The 16,157-nt window shown below is 38.5% G+C and overlaps 1 protein-coding gene across 1 annotated transcript; it reads left to right on the forward strand.

The window, feature by feature from the left end:
* The first annotated feature begins 1,969 nt into the window (after nt 1–1,969).
* On the forward strand, nt 1,970–13,781 carry hcrtr2 (hypocretin (orexin) receptor 2). Its single transcript, XM_068717767.1, has 7 exons — nt 1,970–2,186; nt 7,568–7,746; nt 11,577–11,820; nt 12,318–12,433; nt 12,519–12,733; nt 12,991–13,112; nt 13,602–13,781. The coding sequence occupies exons 1-7, from the start codon at nt 1,970–1,972 to the stop codon at nt 13,754–13,756; spliced, it is 1,248 nt and encodes a 415-aa protein (XP_068573868.1). The 3' UTR covers nt 13,757–13,781.
* The last annotated feature ends 2,376 nt before the right edge of the window (nt 13,782–16,157 follow it).

Here is a 16,157-nt window from a genome sequence, read left to right on the forward strand (position 1 = left end):
TTGTCTTGCATGAAAAATATTTGTGGAATAAAGAAAAGTCTGTACAGTTGAGGGAGTTGAGTGCAGTCTGGAAGTGTGGGCAGGTATGAACAACCAACCCATTTTCATTCCCAACTCGTCAAATACTGCCGCTTTGTCAATGCCCCTCGGCATTAGCGATGGACACACAGAGGACCCCTTTAGTGAAAGGTAAGAGAAACTGACTTTGTATAAAGTGTGTAAGAGTCTACTTACATTGGGCAGGTGGTGATGGTTCAAACAAACCCAGAACGTACATCCAGGAGACCGGTGTTCGTGTCCTTTGGCGGTATTTGACGAGTTGGGAGCGTGAATGTGTTGCAAAAACACCCATTCATTCACAGATGGCAGGAGCTACAATGCAAGGTGCCACCTTCCTATCAGGACTCTCACTAATCATTTATACCCATTAATACAGCCCATGGCAGCAGTCTGGAAGTACGTACAGGTATGAACAACAACGATGAAATGACAAGGACAGCATATCAATCAATTTGCTGTAAAATGATATCGATGAATCACGTTGCTTTCTGCAATTTTTACACCAAATAAGGGGATTTAGCATCACTAAAGACCTGTCGCAGGAAATGTCCACCACAATACTGCAATAATATCAACTAAATGATTAACGTTAAGTCTCTTTAAAAAAACACATTGGGAACATGTTTGGTAGCTCAACTATTGGGGCTGTGTGGTACATCAGACAAAAACTATTGGAAACCACCGCTCCACTATCACAGAGCAACAAAAGACTGTTTGACCATGCATGGACGAACAAAACGTTCACATTTTTGATTTGATCCATTTTGAATTCTCAGCAGCCATTTGTGCCGTTTCGTCTTGTTTTTCTCACAGCCGGATTCCACCACTTTTATCATCTGAGGCGTCTTTTCTTGCTGAAGCGATACTGTCATCAATTACATCATTCTTTACTCAAAACTGGCGCCTCAAAAAACCCAGACAGATCAGTATTTTTTGCTATCAAACAACAAGACCCTGGCAATACAGTGGGGTGTTGTGTGCGGATTCATGATACCTGTTATTTTGCATCTGCTACAGAATTATTCCTCACCTTGTGACAGTGAATGCACCAAAGAGGTGGGAATAATGACTTAATGACATAAAAAAAACAGTTACCCTAGTTTACTGAAAGAATTTACACTTACATTTTTCCCATATATTGGTAAAATAAATACCTAGTGTTGTAATGAAATTCAGTCATTGCACAACAGCCTGTCAATTTCACAACATTCTGCCCACACTTGGAGGCAATTTAGCCAATTTATTTTAATAAATTGCACTGCTGTGTTGACAGCTCAAGCAATTTGATCTTGCAGGTTAAAGGGTTGTGTGAGATTATACCAAGTCGTCCTAATATACTTGTGCACTGAATTCAAAATAGAGAAAGATGCAACTCATTATCCTGTCAAGTTGGCTTTCATTTACCTTGTCAATGACAAAGGCAAATGTAAAGACATTGAAATCTTAACAAAATGTAAGCTTAATTTTAATACCAAAATTGAAAAGAGATATAGGAGACATAAAAGCATTATATTATGCACCATACAGTCAGCAGCCATATACCCTGTTGGGATATTTAAATGTTCTTATAAGAAAAATAATTAATATCCACAAAAATAGTTTCTGCTGTAATCAGCTCTACTCAGCCTTCTTCCCAATCCAATGCGTTTTTCCCATTTCATTGAGAGGGGTGGGCTACTGAAGTGGCTCATATCCTTGCCCCCTACAATCCGCTGTGTTGGTGAAACTTTGACCTAGTGGTCGCACACGGAGACAGAGGAGAAATCAGCGTCACGCTGACGAGGTCGGTGAAGCGCTTCATTACTATCGCATTACAGTGTTGCGTCTTTATCGGCAGTCTGCAACCTGCGGTCACTGCAGACAGTCGTCAAACAGCGGGAATACAACAGACACATAAACAGCTCGGAGGATGTCCGGGGTATCCGGGAATTTGGATTGCGAGAAGTGTTTATCTTTGGCACATGTGGCCAACAGCACGGAGTTACCGCCGCACTCCGTTGTGGATGATGACGATGAACTTCTGAGATACATCTGGAGAGAGTATTTACACCCCAAGCAGTATGAATGGGTTCTCATCGTGGCTTACATTATTGTCTTCTTCGTCTCACTCATTGGAAACTCGTTGGGTGAGTTTTACCCTATATGTATGTATGTATGTATGTATGTATGTATGTATGTATGTATGTATGTATATATATATATGTGTGTGTGTGTGTGTGTGTGTGTGTGTGTGTGTGTGTGTGTGTGTGTGTGTCTTTTTTTATTATCAGTCCTGCAAATATCCAAGAGAAGTACACTTTGGACAACTTTTTGAGAATGTGCACGAACATAATGCTACAGGGAAAAGAGAGCGTGATGCCACATTGATGAAAAATATAAAGTAGTCCAGTTTTTCTTTTGATGTTCTCTTGAACATCAATGGTGCTGGAGAATGATCCATTAGAGGATCCATTAGAGCGCATCTCTCGGCGCAGCTTGAAACGCTCGGAATTGCCCAAGCACAGATGTGTTTGAAGATACGGATGGTGCAAATTATGTCACTTTCTTCATACTGTGAAGGGACATACATTGCTCTTAGAGCAAGACATGGGGGAGAAAGATTTGTGCGCACAGATTGACATCGCAATTCACAATACTCTCTCAATTTCATCTAATCTGTTCTAAATCATTTGTTCTTATTGGACTGTTTTATTGCCGGTTATAGTTTTCTGATGTATTTGAGAAAGCCACTGACTCACACTCAGAATATGAAAAAGCTTCTGTAAACAGGAGCAATTCTAGAATTTAATTTAAAGAGGATTTAAAATGCTCAAGCAGCCGCTTCTCTGACTTGTATTTCCACTGCTTCAAATATATATAGTAGCAATTTATTGGGCGACTACTGTGAAACATTTGGCAATAATTATTTTTTTTGTACCAGTGAGGGAGTCCACAGGTGGATTTTAATGTGACAGTTACAACCTGCTCAATTTAATCCATCGCAATCTCAACACCGCATGGCTTTTTGTGCAAATATTTGTTGTTCATCTGACTGCAGGATCCCTTCCTCTTTTATCATCTGAAGCAGTTTTTCTTCACTGGAACTTTTTTCTTGATCAATAACACCTTTTGTCATAATTGCTGAGACCAAATTCATCCCTGTAAAAAACAAGACCTTGGAATACAGCTGAGCAAATAGTACAACTTTTTAATAATCTGTCTTGGTTTGCAACACGATAGTAGAGTAGGTGATGCATGTGGGAGTACAAAAGTTAATTAAACAATGCATGTAAGAAATACAGCATAGCAGTCATTGTTGAGTATTTCGTCAATATACAGTAGTCTGTCAATAATCACATTTTCCCTAACTTAATGCTACACAATCTAGTGCAATCACTTTTTTAAAAAGGAAAACGTCATATATAGATTAAAACTAATAATGGTTTGGAAAACAAAAGTAAAATGATTTACATAAAGACCTCCTTTCATAAGCTACTCGATATGAGTCACGCAAAAAAAGTGATATTTTATCGGGAACACCTGTTCATTCATCAGTATTGCCATTTCTAGTAACAACATATAAATGTTGCAGACAACTCACAGCAATAATCCATCCACACAGCTTAGTCCAGCAAGGCTTTCCGACTAATGGACAGATAAATGACAAATAAGATATGCCTGCACAAGTTGGGATTGCCGTAATCAAACACTAATATTGACCTCAACAACGTTAAGGTCAAGCTGCCATGTTGTCTGTGTATATATATACGTATAGTGCATGTGAATACATATGGTCTTTATAATACCATATACCATATCATAGATATGAAACCATTTTAACTCACAAAAATGACCCATGGTGCAGTGATGGAATATGAATGCATTGACATTGAATATTGATTATTTTTCCATAAAATACATGTAATGGCAAGCACTCTGCATTTGAGCTTCAGGGTCTATTGCTGAGGAGGTGTTTATTCATCGACTTCTTCAAGGCATGAACACTGACTGATGTAATGTCTCCGAAGACAGCAGGGGAATGCTTTTCCATGTTGTTACAGCAGAGTGCAGAACATTCCTGTCAAGGCTTTTGGTATAAGCCAAATAGTGTTAGGGTCATGAGCTGAGTGTAGCGGTGCTGTATGGTCTACTGGAAAGTTGTGAGTCAATAGATATTTTTAGCTAAAACTAGTGGTTTCAGTAACGAAGGATAAATTCCCTACACACAATTTTCTCTTTTTAGAAGATGAGAATAGTTTGGATATCTGAATGAACTGAATTTAAAGCTGCAAGGCAACGACATTCAGTTCACTTCATTTTTGTAAAATTAAGTACTTTATTTCCAGATAATCATAAGAAAGTCTCTCTAAATGGACCTCACTGAATTAATTAAATCCATCACATTGTGTGATATTCAATGGATGTTTGCTAATATAGTATGACCCATTTAGTTTAAGGAAAAGAGATACAGTATAGTTGACATATCTGACTCACTAGATCATATACTGTTTAATAATGAAGAAAACTTCAGATTTAAAATTACATTCTCCCCCCCCCCAAAAAAATGCCAATAATGTTAGGCTATGTAATGATGAAATAATGTTGGTTCATTAGCATAATGGGATATTACCTTCTCACTCTAAACTGAATGAATATTACTAACTGTGAAACATTTCTACAAAGAACTAAGCAGCACACTACAATATTAATGGATTTACAAATACTTGTTTAATCCATGTTACTCAGTGAAATTGACTGTACATGCAACCCGGTCATGTTACAGAGAGTCATTAGATTTAATGTGACCATCAAAATCACTGCCTAATAGAGCTTTAACGTCAGTAGCACTGTAGTGTGCAGAACATATCTTTTTTAATTGGGCATTATTCTCAAATTGACCCAAATCAATCAAATTAACTGTTAAATAGTTGTGTGCCTGATTATCCAAAACCTCGTTAGGTGCATCAAGCCAGCTAGAGTGGAGGATTTGTGATCCAAAAAATTGTGATCATGAAAAATTGAGATGCCGTGTGGACAAATCCTTTGGGTAATACTGGAGAAACATTTGTCAGAAAGAGCAGTGGTTGTTGCTACAAACTGACAATCAGATATCAACTTCCGACGCACTGTACTGCTGATTTAGCTGTAGTTAAGCTTGGAAGACCTGCAGTTGATGACAGGGGAAAACAAATCTCCAACCAAAAAAGCTTTGCTGCTTTTTTATGTAAAGCACTCCAAACTAATTTATATTTGAATTACTTGTAACGGGTGGTGTATGGACCCAATTGCAATACAAAGGACTCAGAAGACAGAGGTAAAAGTTCAACGTTTTACTTAGACTCCGGCAGACAGGCAAACGGTTTAGAAACCGGCAAACAGGAATCAGGAGAGGAGAGGCAAAGTTCTTGGTCAGGGACGGAAGGCTAGGGCAAACAACCAGGAGGCAGACGAAGCAGGGAATCAGGGACAGGCGAGGTCGGTACCGGGAAGACAGGCAGGAGAACGCTGGAAAGACTGGCATCGCAAAGAACAATCTGGCAAAGGAGTGAGTGTGGAGCTGGTGACTATATGCTGGGCTGATTGCATGTGATGAGAGGCAGCTGTGTGCACAGGTGAGTGGAGTGAACTGATGAGGTGGGTGTGGCTGACAGGCTGAGTGGGGCAGAGGCAGGATCAATGGAAAATTACTGATGGCTGGATGACTGAACTGTGACATTACTATAGGTATCAATATTGACATTGTTTGTTTGACACCAATTCTTAGTCTCTACAGTTGTTTAGTGGATATGACTATCAAAAAACAACTTTAGGTACATTAGAATTAATTATAAAACTTCTCAGCATTTATTCTGAAGGCCAGAAGCACACAACATAAATGTTATGAGAGGAGAATGAATAAACACCTCCTCAGCATGAGACTGCAACCCTAAAGCTGAAGGACTTCAAAGCTACACAAAGCAGCTTCACATATATTCCTGCGTAGCTCCAAACATCTAAACTAGTAAGTAGGGAGTGTGTAGTGCACAGGCTAATATCCTGTGGTTAGAAAGACATTATACCTTGCCTTTCTCACAGCAGACATTTAAACTTGTCATAGCAGGTTGAGCAGGTGTAACTACTAACATTAAGAATGGCACCATTGCATCCCTACCGGTAAGTCAACAATACCAGAGGACACAACATCATACATGTACATAATAGTCCTAACTCTTAGTCATATTATAGTATAAAAGCTATAGGCTTAAGTAAGATGGCATTATATGTATACACAAAATCCAGAGATGTATCCAGGAAACATTGTCTTGAAGGAATACTGGAGAATCCATCCGTCATCCAGGTATTTACGGTAATGTGTTGTTTCATATGTGGTTTTGAAAGTTGAGATGTGGTCTCGAATTGTCTGTGTTTTTGTGATAACGCCTGCAGCAGCTTGGTGCCTCTAGCAGCATGGAGGGCTGTAAGGGAGACAGCAGAAAAAAAGCGTGTGCATCCAACTTCACTACTGTAGTTTATCAAAACTGTAGGAACTGAAAAAGTGCAGGCAGAACGTTTGTCTATTTTGCAGCAGATGCCATTAATATTACTATTTTTTTGTTTTTAAGTGACTGTAGATCGTTGCAGACTCCAGTGCTAGTCAGATAACGGTATGCTCAAAAAAGATAGAGACCAACTAAAGAGTCTACTGAGAGGTAGATTAAAGAGGACAGGGCTACTGCGCCGTCAAGTCAGATTTTTCTCCTCATTCCTTTTAATGACAATAGAGCAAGACAAATTTTATTACACATTATTCTCCTCCCGAAGCAAAACATTTTGTCACAAACTGGTAGGACAAGCATAGGTGTATTAATTAGCAATGTTATATTGCTGAATTCCATGTTGCTTCAGTTTCCAATGGCGCATGTCTCGTGTGCCAACTTGAACTGATGACTTGTGCAGCAAGTAAACAAAATACCACATGAACCAGGAACATTGTTAACAATACAGACTAATGAACACATGTTTCACATAGCTTGTAGTTTCTGGATCCAGATGAAAAAGGTTCTGTAACATGGCACTACACCACTGCCTGCATTCTATATAAAATATACCCCGAGAAGACTCTTCTGTCTCTTTGACAGCACACACTGGTCTCTGTCCTCTGTCTTGTTTCAGCTCTCAGGCTGTGAAGACGGATGTATTTCACATGACATTTGTGATGTAGCTGCAAAACTGTTGATAATTCATCTCTACGAATTAGAAAACACTATACTGTGTCTCAGCATGTAATGTCACACTTACAAATCAATATTTAATTGTCTGTAAGTATTTCTGATTGATTCATATTTTGCCAACAGAAACGTATTTGTTTCTGTTGGCAAAATATTAATCAATATGTAAACAGGACTATCATGCATTTCTAATTCAAAGTCTGTGATTGACAGCATGCCTTCAAGTCAGTGGTGATAAACAGTAAAATACCCTGCACCCATGTGATAATAATTCTTTTTATAGAGTCCTTGGGCGGTCTTTGATTGTGCATCATTTTCAGTTTGTTTTGCAGTGTGGAAAAACCGCCACATGCGCACTGTGACCAACTACTTCATTGTGAATCTCTCCTTTGCCGATGTCTTGGTCACCATCATCTGCCTGCCTGCGAGTCTTGTGGTCGACATCACAGAGACGTGGTTCTTTGGAGACACTCTTTGCAAAGTCGTGCCTTATCTGCAGGTAAGAGATTCACGTTGACAACTGTCCACAGTCCTCAAACTTGATAGAGATCTTGACCTGATCTAAACCACTTTGGTGCACGGTTTAGACAACTTTACTAAGCAAACCAAATAAACAAATGGGGGACATGCAGACCAGCTTTGAAGGCTGTGCTTGGCTTCTTCCGGAAAAGTGAGGGGAAAAGAGACCAAGCAAACTAGGCACAGCGGGGGAGCAGGAGGGGTAAGTACACAAGCCGAGACCTGTGTTTCTATTATTTGAAATTTTTCCTTCTCTGTATTTATGAGGGGTATAAAAAATTAAAATCTTGTTTCACATCCAATGAGATGTGCACCGGGTGAGACATCTGATGTCATCCCATAGTGATTTAACACTTTTTTATGCAGCCGTAAACTCAATTTATTCTAGACAAGGACAAATTCTTCTGCAGGTTTTCCACACACATCCAACCCAGTCGACAGAAAAATTGTTGGCAGTTTCTGCAAATCATGTTTACATTGAATGCAAGCCAAGGCAATTAACAATTCCCTACAACAGCATCCACACAGCACATTTGTCTCAAACCTGACACACTTGGCACACTGACACACACACTCAAACTCAAGACACGCACACTGTGTGTGTGTCACACTTGGTCTATCAGTCATAGCAAACATGCTAGAGATTAATGAATACTCTTTGTTACCTTAAAAAAGTGATGAACTTTGCTTCCTCTTTGACATACATCCCCAACTTGATGCGTACTGAGCCCGTATTTTTAATAGAGAACCATGATTATGAAGCGGGAAAAATAATCCACTGCTTTTCATGTTGTACGGGGTAACATTAGCTTTCAAAACTACACAACATTTGCATCGCGGACCACTAATGGAAGAAGGCCTTACCAGAAACAACTAGGATAATCAATGAAAATATCTTTCTGTTTTCATATTTGTGAATACATATTTTGCAGTTTGGGTAATGAAGAGGCTACTGCTGGACATAGTAGGCTTTTAAAAGTTATTTTTAGTGACAATTGCAAGTGATAAATAATAGTTTAAAGATTTTTCCACAGAACCCAAAAATGTTGCTGTTGAGGCTTTCAGGGGGTCTCAAGTATATTTGGCACACTGGTCATTTAACAAGTGTAGCAAGGCTACGTCACAAGCGGTCTCCTGGGTGAAAGTCCTGTGTTTGTTTGACCCACCACCACTCCCATCTGCTCTTCGTGAATTTTCTTGCTTTTTATATTTGCTATTATACCACGTAACTTTCAATAATGGCTGCTCGACATACTATGTCCCTTGCCCTGCGTGTCGCTTGTTGTAACAGGCCACTTTCTCTGACCGAACGCAAAAACGTTGACATTCAAGGTATTCATGGTTTGCGGAAACACACAATGTCAACATTTGGGCTGCACACATTACATCACATTACACCTCATGGCACTGAATTAGTGGCCTATTTGAAGTCCGTCTTGGTCACATTTACTCTCTTTCATGTTGTTCGCTTACTATACTGTAAGTGCTGCTGCTCTTGGGAGTTCTCATCTCATGCTGCTTTTATAAACCCAGGATCTTTTTCTCTCTGATTAATTCCCACTAGGGAATTATTTCAGTTCACCCTGCATGTCATCGCTGTACTGTGTTGCCTCAGGGGGGATCATGCCGTGACTGATTCCTGAGTGAAATTACGAAACAGGAAACTGAATGTTGATATATGAATTCTGAAAATGCAACTTCAAAGATTTGTAGATGCACTTCATTTAATATTGTAGTAAATAAGAGGGATTGGCTGTAAACAGCACAAGAACAATCTATTGTTATTTTGTCTTTTAACTTGCTGTCTACGCAGGAGGTGTGGGTGTGTTGCGTTGTGGAAATGGATATCAGTTTTTATAATATAGGGTACAGCATGAAGGACTGACAGAGCTTGAATATTGACTTTTTAATCTGATATGTGGTGGGTGTGGTGAAATGTGGATATACGTACATTCCCAATATATATATTGTGTGTATATATATATATATATATATATATATATATATAAAATGACATTACCAAGTGTATTGCTTGAAGATCACAGTATGGTTAGAGGCTGGCTGCTCTTGATTGACTTATCTAAAGTTGCTGTTGATGTCCTGCAGCTGGCCTACAGGCTGGTTCACTCCCTATGGTTTTTTATGTTTGCATCACATTCAGCCGCGCCAAGCCCGCTTTAAACAACTTGCCTTAGGCAAAATTTTCTTTGAGGCCCCTCCTGACTTTGTGTCTAGGTGTGTGTGTGTGTGTGTGTGTGTGTGTGTGTGTGTGTGTGTATTAAAACTGTTATGAGAATGGGGTGGGATCATTTTATTATATGTAAATAATGCAATCAAACAAATAAATAAAGCAGAAGACCACCATTCATTTTTGTTTCCTACTGAGAAATAAATAAAATATATCATTTGTCATCATTTATTGACTTAATGAACTGCGCCAGAAAAGCTTTCTTTTTTTCAAATAGATAGCTATATAAACCTGATCCCAAGCTGCCTATGGAGCTGCGCCTGGTGGAATATCGATATTAAATCCGCCTGCAGCTGTCATCAGCTGAGGCAAGCATTATTGATATATTGTCTGCTTTCGTTTTTTTAATTATACAGTTGAAGATAGACAGCAAAGACATGGAGATAGAGAGGAGACAAAATGCTGAATAAATGTATGGGTCAGATTTTAACTTTTATTTTTTTTATTGCCTCTCCTCTCTCCCTCACGTTGTGATGCATATCAGCTAATTCCTATTCAAAATGAACTACCACTGCTATTGTTTGGTTTCTATATTCTCCTTTATTTAGAAAAAAAAGGTTTTGTGGGGCCCTATGCAATTACGTATTCAGCGTATAGGACGGGCCGCCACTGCGTTCAGCATTCTCAGCCTTTAACGTCACCATCAATTTCAAGGCTACAATACCAACCTCAACACACTTAGCAATCTACTATAGATTTTCTGTCAGGCAGAGGACAATTATGTGAGGATTTGTCCTTTTCTCCGCTCCTTTTTAGACTATAAATGAAGGAAATATAATGAATTTAGTTCACTGCGTCCTTAGACTAAACATTTCAAAGTGATGGAGCTGAGCATTTATTTCCCACAGGACATGAACACACAGTTTATCTCCCATATAAAATTGGTAGCGCTGCTGTGAAGCAATTTGACTCACTGAAATTCCTGGTAACAACCATTCGCAACACGCTGAAATGGCATCTCCAACATAGGAAGTTTTCATGCATCTACATGCCACTTCTAAGGGTCATTGGTTCAATTTCACAAATTCATATTTGAAATTTTGCTTCATCCATACCAACACTGCCTTCCCCAAAGTCTCCTTGATAGCGAGCGAGGCAGATGTGTAATTCAGATAGTGGTGACAAGGAAGGAGACAAAGATGATTGTCTGTGAGCCCCACCCCTGACCAGTTCAATCCCGTATCGGTAAAGCAAGTGCAGCCATTGTATTTGGTGAATACGATCAATTGCTGAATGAAAAGTAGGCATTTTTAGATCTGCTTCACTTTTACCATGGACATCAAATTGATTTAATCGTCTGACAAACAATACCTAATGCTTTGGTGTCTCTCTGTTCATATCTGAATAGCTTGGGTATGCTCTGCTGCAACTGTCTTAGAAAAGCTGAAAGCAAATCTCTAGCAACTACAAATTTTGAAATTATGTTTCTCACTTATGTTTACTACTAATGTGTCAAAGTTGCAAACCATGAATAAAATAAGAATTAGTTTTTCTCTGAAAGTAGGGAAAATAATGGGTTTGTCTCTCTCTAACTGGTGTGTGATTTCTTTTCTCTTCTCCAGACCATCTCTGTTTCTGTATCAGTCCTAACACTGAGTTGTATTGCCCAAGACCGTTGGTATGCTATCTGCCACCCGCTAATGTTCAAGAGCACAGCGAAGAGGGCTCGCACGAGTATTGTGGTCATCTGGGTTGTGTCGTGCATCATCATGATCCCTCAGGCTATTGTGATGGAGTGCAGCAGCCTGGTGCCAGAACTAACAAACAAGACCAGCCTGTTCACAGTGTGTGATGAACATTGGGGAGGTTTGTGTTCACAAATTCACAAAGCCTAACTTGATACCGAAACCGAATGTCTAAACTTGAACTTGTTTTCAAGGGTTCTCAACCTTTTGTGATTTAAGGCCCACTTCTGATTATAAAATAATTTCTGTGGACTACCTTCCCAAATAAATGAGCTGTAAATACTATGTGTTATTCACTTTCAACAACTTACCCTCACTCACTCATCCCTGCATGCTACTATGAATCAAATTGTTATGTATTCAGTCATATTTTCTTACCAAATGCTTTGGAGCTTTTGTTGTTGTGCCGGCTCTTGTTTACTTGTATCTCAAGTTAAAAACGCACTGTATGAAAAATGACTGTTTATTTTGAGTGATAAACCTACCACCATATTATTGTATGCGCAGCGCGAGAACGTAAAGATCGACAGGCACAGCAACAATCACTGAGGGTGGCGGGTCTCCGTCACTGTCCAGACAGTTTTCAATCAAATGTTTTTGTTTTCTTTCTTTCAACAGCTGAGATCTACCCAAAGGTGTATCACACCTGTTTCTTCATCGTCACATACTTTGCACCCTTATGTCTGATGCTCCTGGCATATATCCAGATATGTCACAAGCTGTGGGGTCAACAGGTATTCCAGCGCTACATATTTTATACATCAGCTCTTACAAAGTCAATTTTTCAACAACTGATGTAAGCATCCATTTAATCAACAGATTCCTGGAAGCACATCAGTGTTGCAGAGGAAGTGGAGGTCCATTCAGCGCTCTGCTCTGGCTTCGGGAGAGCCTGTCAGGGTCAGAACCAGCACAGTTTGTGCTGAGATCAAACAGGTCCGAGCCCGACGCAAGACGGCTCGCATGCTGATGGTGGTGCTCTTTGTTTTCGCCCTGTGCTACCTGCCAATCAGCGTGCTCAACGTCATGAAAAGGTAAACATATCTCGAGCTCTGCTGCTTCAAGGATCAAAAGCTATTCAAATGAAGACGCTGTGATAAACAGGGCTTGCACTTTGCATTTCTTTTTTTTACATTAGAAGTTCACCTTTGTAGTTTCATGTTTAATAATGACTGATACAGTATATTTATACTGAATTCTTGCTTATTTTTTAGCAATGCTGAATTATAGCATAGCATTAAAAGAATGCAGAATGTATCTTAAACTGATACATGTTACACTTTACCTGCAGAGTCTTTGGGACTTTCAAGAAAACAGACGACAGAGAAACAGTGTATGCATGGTTCACCTTCTCACATTGGCTCATATATGCCAACAGTGCAGCAAATCCCATCATCTACAATTTCCTCAGTGGTAAGTTTGTAACCTGCCTCATGACTCAAACCAGTTGTGTGGGTTCATTACCGTCCTCTAGTGGACAGTTTGGCCCCAACAATACAGTTCACTGACTTAAACTCCACTCCAATATATTGTGCATATACAAATATAAACTTACATTGATTAACAGTGTTTAGATGTTTATGGCCGTGATAATAACGTATGCATCTCATCTGTCTGAAAATGCTCTCTGAAAATGCCTGAAAAGGGCTATTTTGTATGCAAGGCGTATAAAAGGTTGATTATTTATATTAATATTGTTAATTCTATTCATTGAAATACGACCCCTTGCAGTAGTTTATTCTCAGAAAAAAAATAAAGTGTCAAAACAACTTTATAAAAGATATTATATATATATATATATATATATATATATATATATATATATATATATATATATATATATATCTCACCACACCCCACGATCCCAAACATCACAAATTTTGTCTTTTTGTTTTTCACCAGGGAAGTTCCGTGGGGAGTTCAAAGCAGCCTTTTCTTGCCACGGTCAAAATCAAACTCAGAGAACGAGGCCCAGAGCGAGCACCGACAGTCGGAAGTCACTGTCAACTCAAGTCAACATGGACAATGTGTCACGCATATCGGATCAGATAGTGTAGTCTTACAATCCAGGTGGGGAATTCTGCTTACACATTCATCATTAAGGTGTTTAAACCTGTAAAACAGACATTTGAATGAAAAAAAAGAATGTCTCAAAATTAAGTTTCATGTCTGGTTTTACAAGGACACTTAATGAAATTAGGAGCTTTAGAGAACCAACCATCCACTGTTTTATGAAGACCTTCTCACCTCTTTTAAAGGATCTTAAACATAGTAGGACATGGCAATCATGTCATTCACAGAAACTCTATATTATCAAAGGACACTAGTTGAATGGTCGTATTTAATAGTATGTATTTTAGGTTAAGTGAAATATTTGAATTGCACATGGATATTTTTATTGTATTGTACATTTAATATTTTGACTGTATGACCAGAATCTGTAGTGTTTATTCATATTTATTAATTTAGTGGTTTACTGTTTTATTTGTACAACAACAGAAGATTAGGTTCTATAGAGAAAACTTTTTATAACTAATCGGATTTTAAGACTGTCTACCTCATTAGCAGACGTCCATCTTCAGTCTGTCAGTCATTCTTCAGTGTAAATGCCCTGTGCACAAATAGTACGGAAATGATGTCCGGTAAAACTGTTTCTTTCACTCGACAGTGTTGACACACACTAGTTTGTTTTGAACAACATCAGAAAAGTGGACATTGTGATATGCTCCATTGTAGCTGCAAACTTTCCCACTATGAACAGTGCCGAAGCAAAAAGGTCTTTTCAAAAGTCTTTATTTTTTGGTGCTTGTACAAAATATTTAATAACTGAGATTTTTTTATGAATAATCATCATTATTGTGGATATAATGACTAAGTGGGTAAAGGCATAGGGAAAAAAGTGATACAGTCCCGTCAGTTCAGGATATAACATACTTTTACTGTAGTGCAGCCTCCAAAACCAGAAAAGACAACACTTAAACCATATTCCAATTATTTATGATATCCAAAATCTAAGATGATATCTAGTCTCATATCACAATATGAATATAATATCAATATCTTTCCAAGCACATGGGACAACTATATAATTCTTATATAGAAAAGATTAACTTTCCCAGTTGCTTAACATACTGCAGTAAATCTAGCTGTTTACAATGACTGACTTCTTTTCTTTCAATCACTCCTGAAGCTGCCCGGTACGACCACAGTCTTATCTGCCACTGAGCAGTTGGGGGTTAAGGGCCTTGCTAAATGCAGTAACAAGAAATGTTCTTTCACTTTCTTCATCAAATTTATCCTGTTGGTCGAAGGACTGAATGGGCAACGTTCCAGTCTCGAAAATGTTTCTCTTTCAAAATAATTGTTACTTGTTAGGACAGTGAAACTCCACCACAGTTTCTTTTATTCTCAGCTGTTATGGGCATACTGAATAGTTCCTTGAGAGGATAATCGCACCATATTTCTGTGAACAGGGATACTCAACATACATTGTTCTCATGCAATAATTAATTGCAGCTTATAGACCAGTATGTGGGTGCACATTTTTAATTAAAGCAAATGCAAAGTCAATTTTTAAACATGAATCTGAAACAAGGGTACCCATGCACAATTTATTCTGTTTGCATATTCAGACACTAACCTCCGAATCAGATTATAGTCTGGCTGCAAACAGCAGTCAAACTATATCTAACAGCAGTTTGTGGTGGCAGATATAAAATCCCCAAATAATAACAGAATATTAAAGAACCTTCTGCATGCTGTTCCATGCAAATCTAACAACAAAAACAAGCTGTGCCAGGAAACCATTTTCTCAAAGTACTGAGGCAATAAGGTAGATGAATGGAATTCTAATTCACCTGTTCACATGGGAAATGTCCTTTAACATAATCGCAACTTGTACTCATAGAATATAGACAACCTCGAACACACAGCACATCAAATACTCAACAAATAAAGCAAATTAACGCAAATGTTAAAACATTAACACAATAAAGAAAAAACAAGCATTAATCATCATTGCAATCAGCAGTATAGTGCCTCTGTTAAAGCACCTCTACTCATATACAGTGTGATCTCTTGTCAAATCAAGCTAATCGAACAAATCAATAGAATCAATCAGGAAAAAAAACAGGTGTGATGTGAAGGAATTGCACAAACAAGAACACTAAGACAGGAAACAAAGACAGCAAACCGATGCTCAAACGGCTGGCTTGATTTTTGTTCAGTAAATTTTGGGCAAAACTAAAGTTGCTGTCGCTACTTGTTGACTAGTTAGTTGTGGTTGCTGATTCTTGAAACTGTTATTGGTAAAAAAAAAGTCTGCTTGTTAAACTCTGCCTCAAATGTTTTATTTGGATTTGTGTATTTGTGTATTAATGATTTCAAAATGTAATTCCACATTGACATCATTCAGGGCACAATTGTGGCTACATGCTAGTTTGACAGGATTGTTTTGAT

This window comes from Cebidichthys violaceus, unplaced genomic scaffold (genome assembly GCF_023349555.1).
Source record: "Cebidichthys violaceus isolate CVI_PGR_0920_01 unplaced genomic scaffold, fCebVio1.0.p SCAF_10, whole genome shotgun sequence".
NCBI lineage: Eukaryota > Metazoa > Chordata > Actinopteri > Perciformes > Stichaeidae > Cebidichthys > Cebidichthys violaceus.